The 14,963-nt window shown below is 44.1% G+C and overlaps 1 protein-coding gene across 2 annotated transcripts in view; it reads right to left on the reverse strand.

Annotated features, from left to right (window-relative positions):
• The window catches only part of WDR64 (WD repeat domain 64), a 69,203-nt gene extending 66,850 nt beyond the window's left edge, over positions 1-2,353 (reverse strand). The window contains exons 1-2 of one of the 2 annotated variants that reach the window (XM_081905798.1): positions 2,002-2,353; positions 1,536-1,666 (exon numbers count right to left, since the gene is read on the reverse strand). In XM_081905798.1, the coding sequence (XP_081761924.1) occupies positions 1,536-1,666; positions 2,002-2,152 (282 nt within the window). In that variant the 5' untranslated portion in view covers positions 2,153-2,353. The remainder of the gene's footprint in view (positions 1-1,535; positions 1,667-2,001) is intronic. The other variant, XM_081905799.1, reaches the window with a different exon arrangement.
• Between the last annotated feature and the right edge of the window lie 12,610 nt (positions 2,354-14,963).

Raw genomic sequence — 14,963 nt, forward strand, 5'->3', positions numbered from 1 at the left:
AATGAATTCATGCGCTTCCCTGGAACATCAGTTAAGCAGAAATTGTCAAGAGTTCACTTTCCTGATGAAGTGCTTTTCATGGTCACAAAGCCCACTTCAGTCTCCTTATAAAAGGCAACTCCTCCAATTATTTAGGAGCTAACTATGCATTGTTTCAGTCACAGAGGAGATGATCTACTGCGGGTGCAATGTTGAACAGATTGCAAGCCCTTCAATCATTCGCTTGAGCTGCTATCCTCCTTGGGTTCTTCTTGTTCCATAAGTAGGAATGCAGGAGAAACTTGATCAAAACACTTGCAAGGGCAAAAAAATTGGTTCATTCTCTGTGCTGGGACAGCCTCCTGCCCAAGAAGATAGCTCCCTCTCATCCTCACTGCCTCACTTAGTAAAACCTTTCCTGATCCCCATGGTCTCACCCCACCAACTCCTTCATTATAATATATGGTTACCAGATGTCCCCGTTTCTTGGGGACAGTCCCCGGATTTACAAATCTGCCCCCAGACAAAATCTGTCCCCGGAATGTCCCCGGATTTATATTTTAAGTGTTGTAGATATATTAGTAGGGAATGAATGTTGTGCGGTTGCTCCAAGGGCACAAGACACATCATACAGGGACTTCCAGCAAGGCAAAATGGCGGGTGCCACGGCAGCGGGCAGCTCCTGAGGCCAGCCAGAGCCAACTGTGCTACCAGGCTGGCTCTGGGCTGCTGAGACTGCCGCTGCCACTGCCAAGGGGGAACTGCTGACACACACACACCATGACCCAAATCGAGCCAGGAACGAGAGCGCCCAGCCACCTGGCTAACTGACTCCTCTTTCTTTAAAAAAAGTGTCCCTGGATTCTTTGAAAAAAAATCTGGTAACCTTATTATAATGGCCTGTTCGCATGTCACAGTAAACCAAACAGCAACTTACCATGACTGTGCTGGCTCCTGAAGAGGCACTTACATGGCCTTTGCTCCTCCCTTGGTTTTTAAGGTCAGTGTGGGACATCAGCTAAGCTACGGTTTAACTTAGGGTGGTATCTTGTGTCAGTAGTAATAGTAAAAGCGTATCAGCATTATCTTTCTTGTAAATGGTTTCATATGTGAGAATGAAGATTGGATTGGTTTGACCTAGGGCTGAGCTCAAGACACATTTATGCACTGCAAACAGCAACACCACTACGTTTCAGAGCACAATTCAAAGTGTTGGTGCTGACCTTTAAAGCCCCAAACGGCCTCGGTCCTGTATACATGAAGGAACGTCTCCACCCCCATCGTTCAGCCCAGACACTGAGTTCCCTCACTGCAAGAAGTGAGGTTACAGGGAACCAAGCAGCGGGCCTTCTGGGTAGTGGCGCCTGCCCTGTGGAATGCCCTCCCATCAGATGTCAAGGAAATAAGCAACTATATCTTACTTTTAAAAGACATCTGAAGGCAGCCCTGTTTAGGGAAGTTTTAATGTTTAATGCTGTATTGTGTTTTTAGTATTTTGTTGGAAGCCACCCAGAGTGGCTGGGTATAAATTATTATTATTATTAACACGTATCTACCTCGCACCATTCCATCCGCCCATCAGGATTGTTGCTAATCTTTCTATAGAAGGTTTTAACATCTTGTGGCTTCACATCTGTACCAAACAGCCTCTGGACTTCAGCAAAGAATTTATCGTAATCAATTTCCTCTGCAATGAAAGAAAAGAAGACAAAAGCTAACACATCAGCACAGCTCTTTTCGATACTTTTCCAACCATCACCTCGTGCTGCAATCCATCATCATCAGTGTTTGGAGAATTTAGTTTTGTCTTCATTTTCATTTGGAATCCCTTTTCTGTCTCGCTATTTATGAAATAGTACAGCAGGGATCTTTGGCTTCCTGGGTCCCAATATTAGAGAAAGTTTTGAGCAAGAAAGGGAGAAATGGTAGTCTCCTTTCTAGGGTGACTTAATTCATTCTGCAGGGTAAATCCATTTATCACCCCAAATTCCACCCCTCTGCGTGTACAACCGGATTACTTACCAGCATCTTTTATATACAAGCCTAATCTTTCATCCCTTTTCTGAGCAACTGTCTGATCAACTAATTTCTGAAACAGTTTCAGTAGATTTTTGAAATCGGCTCCATCAGGAATGTTGTTGGAAATATCATCTTGAGTTTTTTTCCTAGACATTCTGTTTCATGAGATGGATGGGACGCAGCAAAATCTCCTTTCCACACGCTCTAATGCTCCTTGTCTTGTCTTCTTCTCAGTTGTACAGTATTCTCTGATGTTAATGCTTTGAGAAAATGCCAGCTGCATGATCTGAAGTGTTGCTTAGGTGAATGAGAAGTGGTGACTGGCCTTGACATGCAGCTTCTCAGGCAGGCAAGTGTGTGCCACTAACTACCTGATGTCATAACTCTTCATTGAGCCTCATTGGTCATTAGGTCCAGCTAGATCACAAACCACCATAACTGGCAAGCTGCTGAAAGTCAGTTCAATCTCCATCAGAAAAAAGGAGGACAAGGAGGAAGCAAAATGCTCTGAGACTCGATTTATTTATCTCATGCAGGAAACCCAACCTTCTTCATTCAACTTCAAATGTCTAGGGCAGGGGTCAGCAAATTTTTTCAGCAGGGGGCCAGTCCACTGTCCCTCAGGCCTTGTGGGAGGCCGGACTATATTGGGGGGGGGGAGAATGAATTCCTATGCCCTACAAATAACCCAGAGATGCATTTTAAATAAAAGCACAGATTCTACTCATGTAAAAAATAATAATCCCGGGCCGGATTTAGAAGGTGATTGGGCCGGATCCTGCCCCCAGGCCTTAAGTTTGCCTACCCATGGTCTAGGAACTGCACTCTCTTATTATTCTACCCTGTTGGAACCTGTGAAATAGGATATAATTGCTGGCAATTGCTAATGTGCAATAAAAAATCAAGAGAAGAATTCAGGTTGTTTAAACAGTGCATTTTAGTGCAATGCAGCACACACAAGCAGGAAAAAGAGGTATCTATCTACAGCTAGATGGGAACCTGAGCATACAATAGGCCAGGCCATACTAATGTGGTACACTCCAGATGCTGTGGGCTACAACTTCCATCCGTTGCAGCCAGCCTGACCAATGATCAGAGGTGATAGATGTAGTTCACAACAGTTGAAAGAGTACCATGTTGGCAACCCCTGCCATAAGCCATGAGGGGCTGAACAATATGCAGTATGAAGCAGGAAGAGCCCCATAGAATCCAGGTTCATAAGATTAGAGTATGTCACAGCAAGTGTCTGGGATTGCTTTGTCACCCAGCACTCAGCTGGCATCTGGAGAAATCCTGAAGGGGCAGAATCCTGGCTTGAAGTCTTATAGGACTAAGTAGCTTTCGTTGTCCAGGGCAACTAACTATCTACCTGCTCCATCTGGTATGCCAGCTGAGACCCTACCTGCCTGTGCACTGTCTCACCAGAGTTGTGCATGTGCTGGTTATCTCGTGCTTGGACTACTGCTATGTGGTCAACATGGGGCTACCTTTAAAGGTGACTCAGAAACTACAACTAATCCAGAATGTGGCTGCCAGACTGGGAGTGGCCGACAGGACCATACAACACCAGTCCCAAAAGATCTGCATTGGCTTCCAGTACATTTCCAGTACATTTCCTGCATTGGCTTCCAGTACATTTCCAGTACATTGGTGCTGACCTAAATGGCTTCAGCTCTGTATACCTGAAGGAGTGTCTCCACCACATCATTCAGCCCAGACACTGATATCCAGATCCAAGGGCCTTCTGGTGGGTGCAGAAGTGAGGCTACAGGGACAGGGACGGCGCTGTGGTGCAAAGATCCCTCCAATGCCCCCCCCTTTCCCAAAGTTGTAGACCCAATGGCATAGCAAGGTCAGGTGGTACCCCGGTGCAGAATTTTTTTTGTCACCCCCCCACCACCAATTGAAATTATTAAAAGAAGAAAAAATAAGATACTTACAGTTTCAAGTGTTATTTTCTGGTTTATTTACTTTAAGTGCATAAGCACTTAAAACCCATTTTCCTAACTTTGTTCTCTGCAAATTTTGAAATCACATCAACTCCCAGAGTTGTTGGAGCCAGAATAAAACCCAGCCACCCCTCCACTTGGATTCTGTCCATGGAACCAGTGAATGTGTGTGCTGCCTTCTTCCATTTCAGGGGGGTATGTGGGCTAGATGACCCTTGAGGTCCCTTCAGTCCTACAATTCTAGGATTCTCTGTTGCCACAGGCAGAAAAATGTCTCAGGCCAAACAAAATGTGTGGGAGGCAATCTGCATGGCTTCATAAGAAGACGAGACACATTCATGGAGGAGATGGTTTCCCATGGCTACCAGCCAGGATGGCTCTGCTCTGCCTCCACGATCGGAGGCAGTGATGCTTCTGAAACCAGTTGCTGGGAACCGCAGGATGGGAAGAGTAGATAGTTCTCACTCATCCAATTCTCTTGAAATGTCTATGAGGAGTTGCAAACTGAAGATCCTTATAGTTTCTCTTTTCAGCAAAATATAGACATATGCAGTCCTTTTGATGTTTCAACCTCTCTGACCTTTCCCAAACTTTAAAGTTTCAATTTATCTCTCCAAGCATTTTTATAAGCACACCTGGCTTCCAACTTTAGGACTTTAAGGGCTCTGACATGCTGGCACCACCTTCCCAGCGATCTTTGTAGAAATAGTTTCTCCTTTCAAAAAGACACAGGCATATCCAGTCCTTATCAATATTTCAGCTTCCCTAGACCGTTCCAAACTTTAAAATTCCAACTTATCTATAAGAATATGTACTTTATACGTTCTTTGAAAACCAAACTCAATCTTTTTTAAAACCACTCCAGCCAAGGTGTATTCATAATCCACAATTAAGAATCCAGTTGAAGGTAATAAAGAATGAGTTTCAGTTAATTTTTAGTCTCAACGTCACATCAGCAGGCAAATATACCATTTATGCCTGCACGTTTATAACACATACAAAGCTGTTTTTTGACTGATTGTAGCTGAGTCCAAAGAGGATGGTAACCATGTAAGACTATACTCAAATCAAGTTACAAAACTCAGGAAGAGATGAAAACTAAGGGTTTAAGTTGATAAAAGCTTCATGGGTTAGAGGTGGGGGTTAATGTTCTGGGAGGTAGTTATGAGCATTAGGGGACAGATATTCCTGCTGAGATAGGCTGTAAGCAGCATGGTCAGAAAGAAATGAAATGCCATGTGCTGGGGCAACCTCTATATACACACATACAAACACATACCCTATGGTTTTTTCGCCCTTTGGACGCACTTTTCCCCCTCCAAAAATGAAGGGGAAATGTGTGTGCGTCCTATGGGGCAAGTGCAGGCTTTCGCTGAAGCCTGGAGAGCGAGGGGGTCGGTGCGCACCGACCCCTATCGCTCTCCAGGCTTCAGGAAGCTATCCGCTAGCTGTGGGAGACCCAGCTCTCCCAGGGCTAGCGGAGAGCTTGCCTGCACCCAGAAGCTTGGGGTGCGCTGAGCTCCGCACGCCCCAAGCTTCGGGATTAGCACAGCGCTCCGCTAGCCATGGGAGAGCCACGCGGCTCTCCCACAGCTAGCGGAGACCTTGCCGGCAGTCAGAAGCTTGGGGCGCGCTGAGCTCTGCATGCCCCAAGCTTCGGGATTAGCGCAGCGCTCCGCTAGCTGTGGGAGAGCCGCGCGAAGTCGTCAGAAGCTTGGGCTCCGCATGCCCCAAGCTTCGGGATTAGCGCAGAGCACCTGGGGGGGAAAAATAAATTCCCCCCTTTATTCCCCCCCCAAAAACTAGGTGCGTCCTATGGGCTGGTGTGTCCTATGGGGCGGAAAATACGGTATACATGTGTCCCGCCCCCCCCAAATCTGGCCCCTTAATAGAGTAAAAACAATTGTATGATAGAAGCTGCTCAAACGCCTCCTCCCCTTTCTAGAACTCCTTTATTCCACACCTCACACAGAGGACCAATATCATGCTCCAGAAGCAAGCATTTGATATTTAAATTGGAAAGGCAGATTTATTTTTTGGGTGGGAGGGTAGGATCTGTCCCTAGGGAGTTTTTCCTCTGGGACAAGGCACAAAGAGCACACGGCGCTCCCCCTGTGCAAAGCAAGTTTTGTGAGGCAGGCCACTTTACTATTTCCTTTTATTGCCCCCCACAACGTGTAAACCCATTGGCTGCCCAGTGGAGGCCCTTAGACACAGTAGCGCAAGGACTGCCCAGTCTGCTCGGGCACAGGAAGTAACGAGTCTTCATAACACCAACACACACACACACACACACACCCAATGCCCCAAAATACATAGTGATGTGATTATTTTTTAATCCATTCTCTGCACAGCACCTCCATCTATTGCAAGGGGGAGACACCCCCCCGATGCACAAGATTTGGGAGTGGAGGAGGAGGAAGGAGGTTGCTGCTGTGTTGTGGGTTTGGGTGGGGGTCCTTTTGGAGGGGTTGAGCTTGTGTCTTTTAAACGGGAGCGTGCAGGGAGCCGAGCCTGGCTGCTGGAGCTGGCCACAGGGTTGAGGATGGAGCTGCCCACACCTCTGCAGCGCCTGCCCAAGGCTGTGGAGCCGAGCCAGGTAAGGAGCGGGATGGGGAGCCGCTTTGCAGCGAGCAGAGGGATTCTCTGTGTTAAGTTGTGGGTGAACATATCAGACGACACAGCGATTCTTCAAACAGCTCTTGTTTATTCACAGGCAAGAACAGAATTGAACTGAAGGGCTCAGTCAGCCTGCTTATATAGAGCTCCAGTACAACGCAACAGTAACCATTTTCTGTAACTATCCAATCACTGAATGTCACTTTCAATCCCTTATTTGCATATGTGGACCTGAGTGAAAACTATCTACAGTATCCCCCTGCTGGCCCAGAGTGAGAACTTCAGTACATAACACTCTGCTCCCGGCTGCAGCGGTGGCCAGCGCCTTGCTCACCGCCCCGAATGAGTAGCTGTTCCCGGACTCCCGTTGCTGGGCGCCTGAGCCCAGTGACCCTGATGGGCAGGTGCTGTGGCGCAGGGCGCCACTAAGCCAAATAGAAAAGGCGGACCTGTACAGGGAACTAGGCAGAGGGCCTTCTCGGTAGTTGCACCTGCCCTGTGGGCAGGAAATAAACAGCTACCTGACTTTTAGCAGATATCTGAAGGCAGCCCTGTATATGGAAGTTTTTAATGTTTGATTTTTACCGTGGTTTTACAACCTACTGCCACTACTTCTTGTTAATCAGAATCCTGTGGCTTGCTTTTTCACAACAGGACTTAATTGCAGGATGAGAGACCCGTTTGCAAATTTCATTTCAGAAATTATACACTGGGCATTAGCGGTTAAATATTTATGTCTAATCCAATCAAAGCAGAAGTAACTGGCAAAATGAAGACATGCTGTGATGAACAGCAGCAGAATACACAAAAGGTTTCCTTCAAACTTTTTTCCTTAAGGCTTTTTTAATGGCTAAATGGTTTAGCTATATATAGATACAGTGCAACACCACTGATCATTACATGGCCCCAAGGCTAACAAAAAGCAGAGAGTACTAAAGAGAAGAACAAAATGTCACTTCATAAATAGGCAGGTAAGAAGTTCAGGTTTTTTCTTTTCTGCCATAGAATAGATGCCACGAAGAATCAGGGTCACTGGTTGGTCACGATTTTGCAGAAGTCACAACAGAGCTGAAAAGCCAGTTTGATCTGGTTGCTCTGGAACTAAAAAACAACCACCCTCTAGCAATATCTCATTTTCTTCCTCCTTGAGTCTTAGTTTATATAGCAAATGCTTTGTTAGAATATGTGAAATCTAAAGTGTTTTTAAATGAAATTTATTTTGAAATAAAGCTAAGACAACAAAAAGGAAGAACATACATAACAATACTATTTTAAAAATACTAATAAAGGGAAAAGGAAACTTGCTGATGATAGTCCTTGGTGGGTAAACATGTGGTGCAATTGCGAGTAAAACAGTCCAAGGAGAAATTTGCTGTGTTTCAATGTGTAAGTAATGTAGCCTAATCATAGTCAAGAAAAACAATTACTGTATACAAGTGTATTTGATGAGAATGTGAACAGAAGCTTGGGACTTCTCCACAGGAGATAAACAGAAACTGGGACAGTGTCAACTTTTTTAGAAATAGTATTCCTTGCTTTCTGTGTTTGCTGAGTAGTTTTGTAATATCCTCCACTTGAGTTCATCCCCAGTGAAAGTTTTTTTTGGGGGATTAATATTAGTTACAGAGGGATGCGGGTGGCGCTGTGGGTTAAACCACAGAGCCTAGGGCCTGCCGATCAGAAGGTCGGTCGAATCCCAGTGATGGGGTGAGCTCCCGTTGCTTGGTCCCAGCTCCTGCCAGCCTAGCAGTTCAAAAGCACGTCAAAGTGCAAGTAGATAAATAGGTACCGCTTCAGCAGGAAGGTAAATGGTGTTTCCGTGCGCTGCTCTGGGTCGCCAGAAGTGGCTTAGTCATGCTGGCCACATGACCCGGAAGCTGTATGCTGGCTCCCTTGGCCAATAAAGCGAGATGAGCACTGCTGCCCGAGTCGGTCACGATTGGACCTAATGGTCAGGGGTCCCTTTACCTTTACTAATATTAGTGACATTCAGGTGCAACTAATTTTGCAGAAACTTTCAGGGATGTGCTTCTCTTAAGATGAGGAAGCCAGGAATTCTGTAATTTGGAACAGAATGTCATAGAATGATGACGTGTCTCTCTCTCCAGGAACCCCTCTGGGAATTATGTTATGTCATGACATAGTGCTATTTCCACGGGACATTGTCTACGATTACAGAGAGAATGTTACCAGACTACTGTGGGCAACCAAGCCCAATGGGATAGTGAAGCTGGCGGGCGGAGGCAGTGGCAGCACTGTGCTTGTTGGGTTGGGAATGAGGTGACAAGGTCGGGAGAACTCTGGGCTGGTAAAGCTGGCCTAGAGCTGTGGTGCTGCTGCCACAGAGCTTCACTGACCTTGCTGACTCCTTGATCCGTTCCAAAGAGCAAACCTCAGCTGGGAAGCACCTCCATTCCCCCACCCCCAGGTAAACAGGGAAGTGCAGCTGGAAAATGAAGTTACACTTTCTTTCTCTTTTGACATCTCAGAAGTACCACCCTACCCAAACTTTCAATTTTTAAAGAACCCATGAAGCATTAATTGAGTGACCTGTAGTACTACAGACACAAAGCTGGCAGATTGTATTTATGCAGTCGACCTGCATAGCAACATGGGAAAGGGATGCTAAGCTCTGCCTTGCATACAGATAGCATGGCTGTGTTCGCACTCCTGTTTATTGTGTACTCACTGCATTTCCAGCGCTGGGTTTTTAATCTGTATTAACACATTATCTAATATGGGCAAGTAGCCTGTTCTTTGTTATAAAATACTTGATGCATTGCTTCTCAAACCAGATTCACACCAGTAAGTCCTTAAGCCGTTCCTAATTTGTCTCTAGCCAAGATTTCACCAGTTTTGCATAGGGTAGATGAAATATACTTGGAGTCGAGAGTGGATTTCATGCTCTTTATTCAGCTGTGATGTGTACATAAACAGGAATGAATCTGACACGAATGAAGTCGTGCTGATGTGAACAGCTAGGGTAGAAGAGCTGTGAAATGCACGGTGGGGAGGATAACTTCATTGTCCTCTAAGGTGGTACAGTAGTACCTTGGGTTAAGTACTTAATTCGTTCTGGAGGTCCATACTTAACCTGAAACTGTTCTTAACCTGAAGCATCACTTTAGCTAATGGGGCCCCCTGCTGCTGCCGCGCCGCCGGAGCACGATTTGTTCTTATCCTGAAGCAAAGTTCTCAACTTGAAGCACTATTTCTGGCTTAGTGGAGTGTGTAACTGGAAGCGTATGTAACCTGAAGTGTATGTAACATGAAGCGTATGTAACCTGAGGTACCACTGTACTGTGAACACACGCTACAGCTTGCTGGACTTTAGAAGTTGAAAGGGACCTTGACACTTTTCCAAATTATTTGTTAACATCAGAACTTTTAAAAAGAGTGAGCGGGCTCTGGGGATTTATAGCTTCCTCTACCCATAAACTTTATAGCCTGTCTTTTCTGCTAGTCTGGCGGTGTGATGCACCATCGACAACAAATCTGCAGGAAAGGCAGCTGGCTGCAGGACAGGGGGCACAATCCAGAGGCAAATTCTCCTATGCACATTTCACTGAGCTAAACAGGCCAGTTCACAACATAAAAATACAAGATAAACACACAGAAGACAAAAGCGATAAAAAGAAGCACAAGGACAGGGACAACAACCAACACAAACCAATAACTCCAACTCCCACAAACACATTTAAAGGGGTACTAGTGAAAAGACAGCAGCGGCCTAACACTTCAGTTTTTGAAACGCTTTTCACCTGTTTGTTGAATGGTTGCAAATACTTGCATTGCAAAATGAATTCTGTTCTGAATCAAGGCAAGAAATACTGTGCCATAAGGAATGCATGAAGTGTCAATCATAGCCTTTCTCTGTCTGCTTCCCTAGATAATAAGGCATTTTGATTTAATACTACCCCAGTCCTCGTTTTCTGCATGTCTGAGGCACAGTATGTGAACAGTTGCTCTGCGGCACAAACCTTTGTATTCGCTTTGAGCTACTAATGCACTTGCATTTACATTTAAGGGGATAAATCAGATGTTGGAATGAGTAAAAGGATGGGCAGGAGCTGCAAATTAGGGATCCTTTTTTGGCTATATAAATGCAGTACTGATCTCTCGTACAGGAAGTGATCTCTGAGGAAGAAACTCTAGATAACTGCTCAGGATAAATGGCTGAACTATTCCAAAATCTAGAAAGAGAACTGCTGCCCAGGATAGTAACCTTGAGAGAACCACCTCTTGATACTGACTGTATAGGTAAGCCCTGTAAGGACACTTCCATCTAAATTTACATTCAGATGCCCAATCCCTTGAGTAATCACGTTTTCAGCAAAACTCATAAATATTAAGCCACACATTAAAGGAATTCTGACGTGGTGTGCTACTTTGGGCATTCTACCATGTTATTCCACATAAATAATGAAACAAAAGCTGTGTTTCATATCATATCCCAAAGCAAGGCAAAAAGGATCAATTCAATTTACCTCTATCTGGTACGAATTAGTTGGGTTTTTCTTCCCTCTGCTTCTTCTCACAAATAAATCACAAAGATAATGAGTATTGCAAACAAGGACTTACAGAAGTGAAACTAATCCATATGTATTCCTCATGGGAAATTTAAGATGAGGAAACAGTGCAAGACTAGATTCTGTGGACCAGTCAATGTTGGGCACATTTCAAAGAAGGGCTCCATGTGCTTAAGCCCACTGAAATCAATGACAAATCCCATCTAATTCTCAGTTTCTGGCCATGTTCTTCAGGACATAGTCTCATAGAGTGATGGAGGACAAAGCAAGTTGCCTTCCTAATTCAGATTCTAGAAAATCTCTCAACGGCATCCTAAAATTGCAGATAACCTTCACAACATTATTATCTTATTTCATCCTTCAACCTGCATTAACCGCTATGAATGAAATTAGAATGATTCATTCTATTTTTTAAAAAATATAATCATAGGAAGGAAACACATTCATCTAGAACAGGCACCCCCAAACTCGGCCCTCCAGATGTTTTATGACTACAACTCCCATCAACCCTAGCTAACAGGACCAGTGGTCAGGGATGATGGGAGTTGTAGTCCCAAAACATCTGGGGGGCCGAGATTGGGGATGCCTGATCTAGAATGTTAAGATTTGCTACAGATGTGCATAATACTCAAATTTTGTGTCTTCTGGAGATGTTCTTGTAATGTTTACATACATAAATGTTGTAGAACACACCCCAATTCAGTTTTTAAAAGGTGGTCAAGCTGGCTTGTTTAATAAAACAAAACAAAGTTGTTAAAAATCAATAAAATAGATCCCCTAGAGTGGCAGAATGAAACAGATATGAAACACCAGAGAAGTGGTAGAATGCAGAATACTTTGCTGACAGGTGCTTTGTGGAAGGAACACTGGGAATTTTAAGGCTTGACCGGAGCCTATTTGTGAAAGTTGTGGAATATGTGTGCCATATAAATGGCTATTATCTTCTGAAAAACTGCATGATATCTAACTAAATCACATGCAGAGTGGACCGATTGGAATCAGTTGTCTTGAGTTATTTGTCTTGATTTCAATAGGTCTTTTCTGAGTTTGATTAATGTTGGATATCACCCTGTATAACTACCCCCCCAAAAGAAATAAAGATAGGAAGGGTTTTATAAACCCCTAGATTTGTACAGAGAGTACCGTACCTGCCCTGGCCCTTGGTTAGTTGGTTGACTGGCTTCCTTCAAAGCTGACTTTCATGTGTTTTATTTCATATGGAAATAAAACACATTTGCTTGCAGGGTTCTGAATCCTGCTTAGTCAGAGGATAACAATAAAGTGCAGAGCTCATAGAAGGAACATAAGAGGCTGCCCTATACTCAATCAGAACACTGGTCCTTTAAGTTTGGGAATTGTCTACACTGACTGGAAGAGATTATCCAGGGTTTCACTCTGGGGATATTCTTTACCTGAATATACTGGGGATGGAACATGGGGAAATGTTCTGCCACTGAGCTATGACACTTCCCCAATTAACTAGAAACACATTTTAAAGGTTGGATCCCTGAACTGCAATGCATATGGCTAACTTACCAAAAGAAAACTAAAAATCAATTATTGGTATTCCAAATCATCAATCTTCCCCATGAGAAATTAAGCAATGTGTGTGCTGTGATTTGAGTGTTCAATCACGGAACAGTGAGAAGTTTAGAATATTTTACAAATCACAACAGACCATCCATACTAACAATAAGTGTTCCAATAACATCTTGTGGTTTTTTTTAATCATGATTTTACTGTGTATGTACCCAACTCTTCTCTTTGAAACAAGAAGACTCCGTTCAGAAAACATGCGGCACAGATACACATGGAACTCATTAAAATGAAAGCTAATGTAAATTAATCCAGCTGCCTGCTGAGAGCACAGAGAGGAGAGAATTTGTTTATTTTGCTAATTGGGAAGTATTACAGCTTTCCAGGACCTTGGCAAGGACCCAAAGAGCTATTTAGGCATGCCTAAGGGCTTAAATGCCCAGTGAAGTTTTGGACTTTTTTTTAAAAAAATAAGAAAACTTCTAATGCAAGGTTGATTAGAAATATGATGCGGTGGGGTGATGTCTAAGAGGCACAAACCTAAAACCCCCTTAATCATGTGATCCTTTGACCACTAAACTTTAAAGCTGCGATCCTACACACTGACCTTGGAGTAAGGTAAAGGTAAAGGTACCCCTGCCTATACGGGCCAGTCGTGTCCGACTCTAGGGTTGTGCGCCCATCTCACTTAAGAGGCTGGGGGCCAGCGCTGTCTGGAGACACTTCCGGGTCATGTGGCCAGCGTGACGAAGCGAGCCAGCACCAGCACAGCACACGGAAACGCCGTTTACCTTCCCGCTATAAAGCGGTACCTATTTATCTACTTGCACTTAGGGGTGCTTTCGAACTGCTAGGTGGGCAGGAGCTGGGACCGAAAGACGGGAGCTCACCCCGCCGCGGGGATTCGAACCGCCGACCATGTGATTGGCAAGTCCTAGGCACTGAGGTTTTACCCACAGCGCCGCCTGCGTCCCTTTGAGTAAATCCCATTAAACTTGATGGAGATTGCTTCTGAGTAGATGTGAATAAGGTTACACTGCCAAGGGCATCCAACGACATAGCTATCATTATCATTATTTACATTTAGACAATTTCCAAAGTCACAACTTGTCAAAAACAAACCAACCCCATCTTAGGCAGATTATTCATCCTACTTTGTGATTTATGAATTTGTTCAGACACTACCATCAGGTAATCGTTTGTATGAATCAACACAGAAAGAACTTTTGTATCACCCAATGTATTTGGCAGAGTCATCAAGCATAGGGCAATTCAGGTGATGTACACGCAGCATGATTAATCATCATTCCCTTCATTATCAATGTTCAAAGATGAGTGTCATTCACAAGAGAAGCAACAGCAGGCTTGGGGAAGTATGAAAAACTTTAGGGGAAAAACCCTTAGGGGGTAGGGAAACCTCCCAAAAAGAGATCAATGAAGATTGAGAGCAGCCATGAATTGAGGAGGGCGAAGTTATGGAATGGCTGGAATTCTGAACAGGAACACTCTACACTGTAACATTTTGTTGTGGTTTTGTGTTCAAATGTGTGTAATAAAATGTGTGCATGTGTGTTAGTTTGTTTTCTATCTGCCTCTCACTCCAGTCAAGTTTCACATTCCCCCCTTTTTAGGATCACTGGTTAACAGGTGGGGCATAAATCTTCAAAACAAACAAACAAAGTTAAAGAACTGCAAATTACAGGCAATTCCATTGTTCAAAGGCAAATGAGTAATAAATAGTTATAGCTTAGCTAGTTTAATGATGAAATATAGAGTTGAAAAACAGCTCACTGACATCTAACAGGTATTATGGATTCGTACATCCCAGCGCCATGCCTGTTGACTCAAGGAATAAGGCTCAGAGTTCAGAAGCATACACAATGCCTTGATCTTTATAACCTACATAGCAATATTAGTTTAAGTAGGACAGATAAACGAACACACTACGTGTCACATTTATACAAGCCAAGTCACCCTTAATATTTGATAGGAGAAATTCTCTACATACTTGGAAGTCAGCTTGAGCAAACTGGCTACTAACCTATATGGCTTTAAAAGAGGATTAGACAAATTCATGGGGAAGGCTCTTGATGGCTACTAGTCATGGTGCCTATGCTTTGCCTAGACAGGCTTCTGGTTGGCTACTGTGAGAACAAGATGCAGGACTAGATTCAGTAAGCTCTCATTTCCTAATAGCAGCAGCTACTGCTTCTGATGGCTGCATAGTACCTTCAAGACCAGAGGAAGCTGACTACCAGCTGCTGATAAGAAGGGACAGTGCTATCTGTGTTGTCCTTAGGTCTTTAATGTAGAGACTCCCTACAAGGTGAGT

This window comes from Podarcis melisellensis (assembly GCF_964234715.1).
Source record: "Podarcis melisellensis genome assembly, chromosome: 3".
Taxonomy (NCBI): Eukaryota; Metazoa; Chordata; class Lepidosauria; order Squamata; family Lacertidae; genus Podarcis; species Podarcis melisellensis.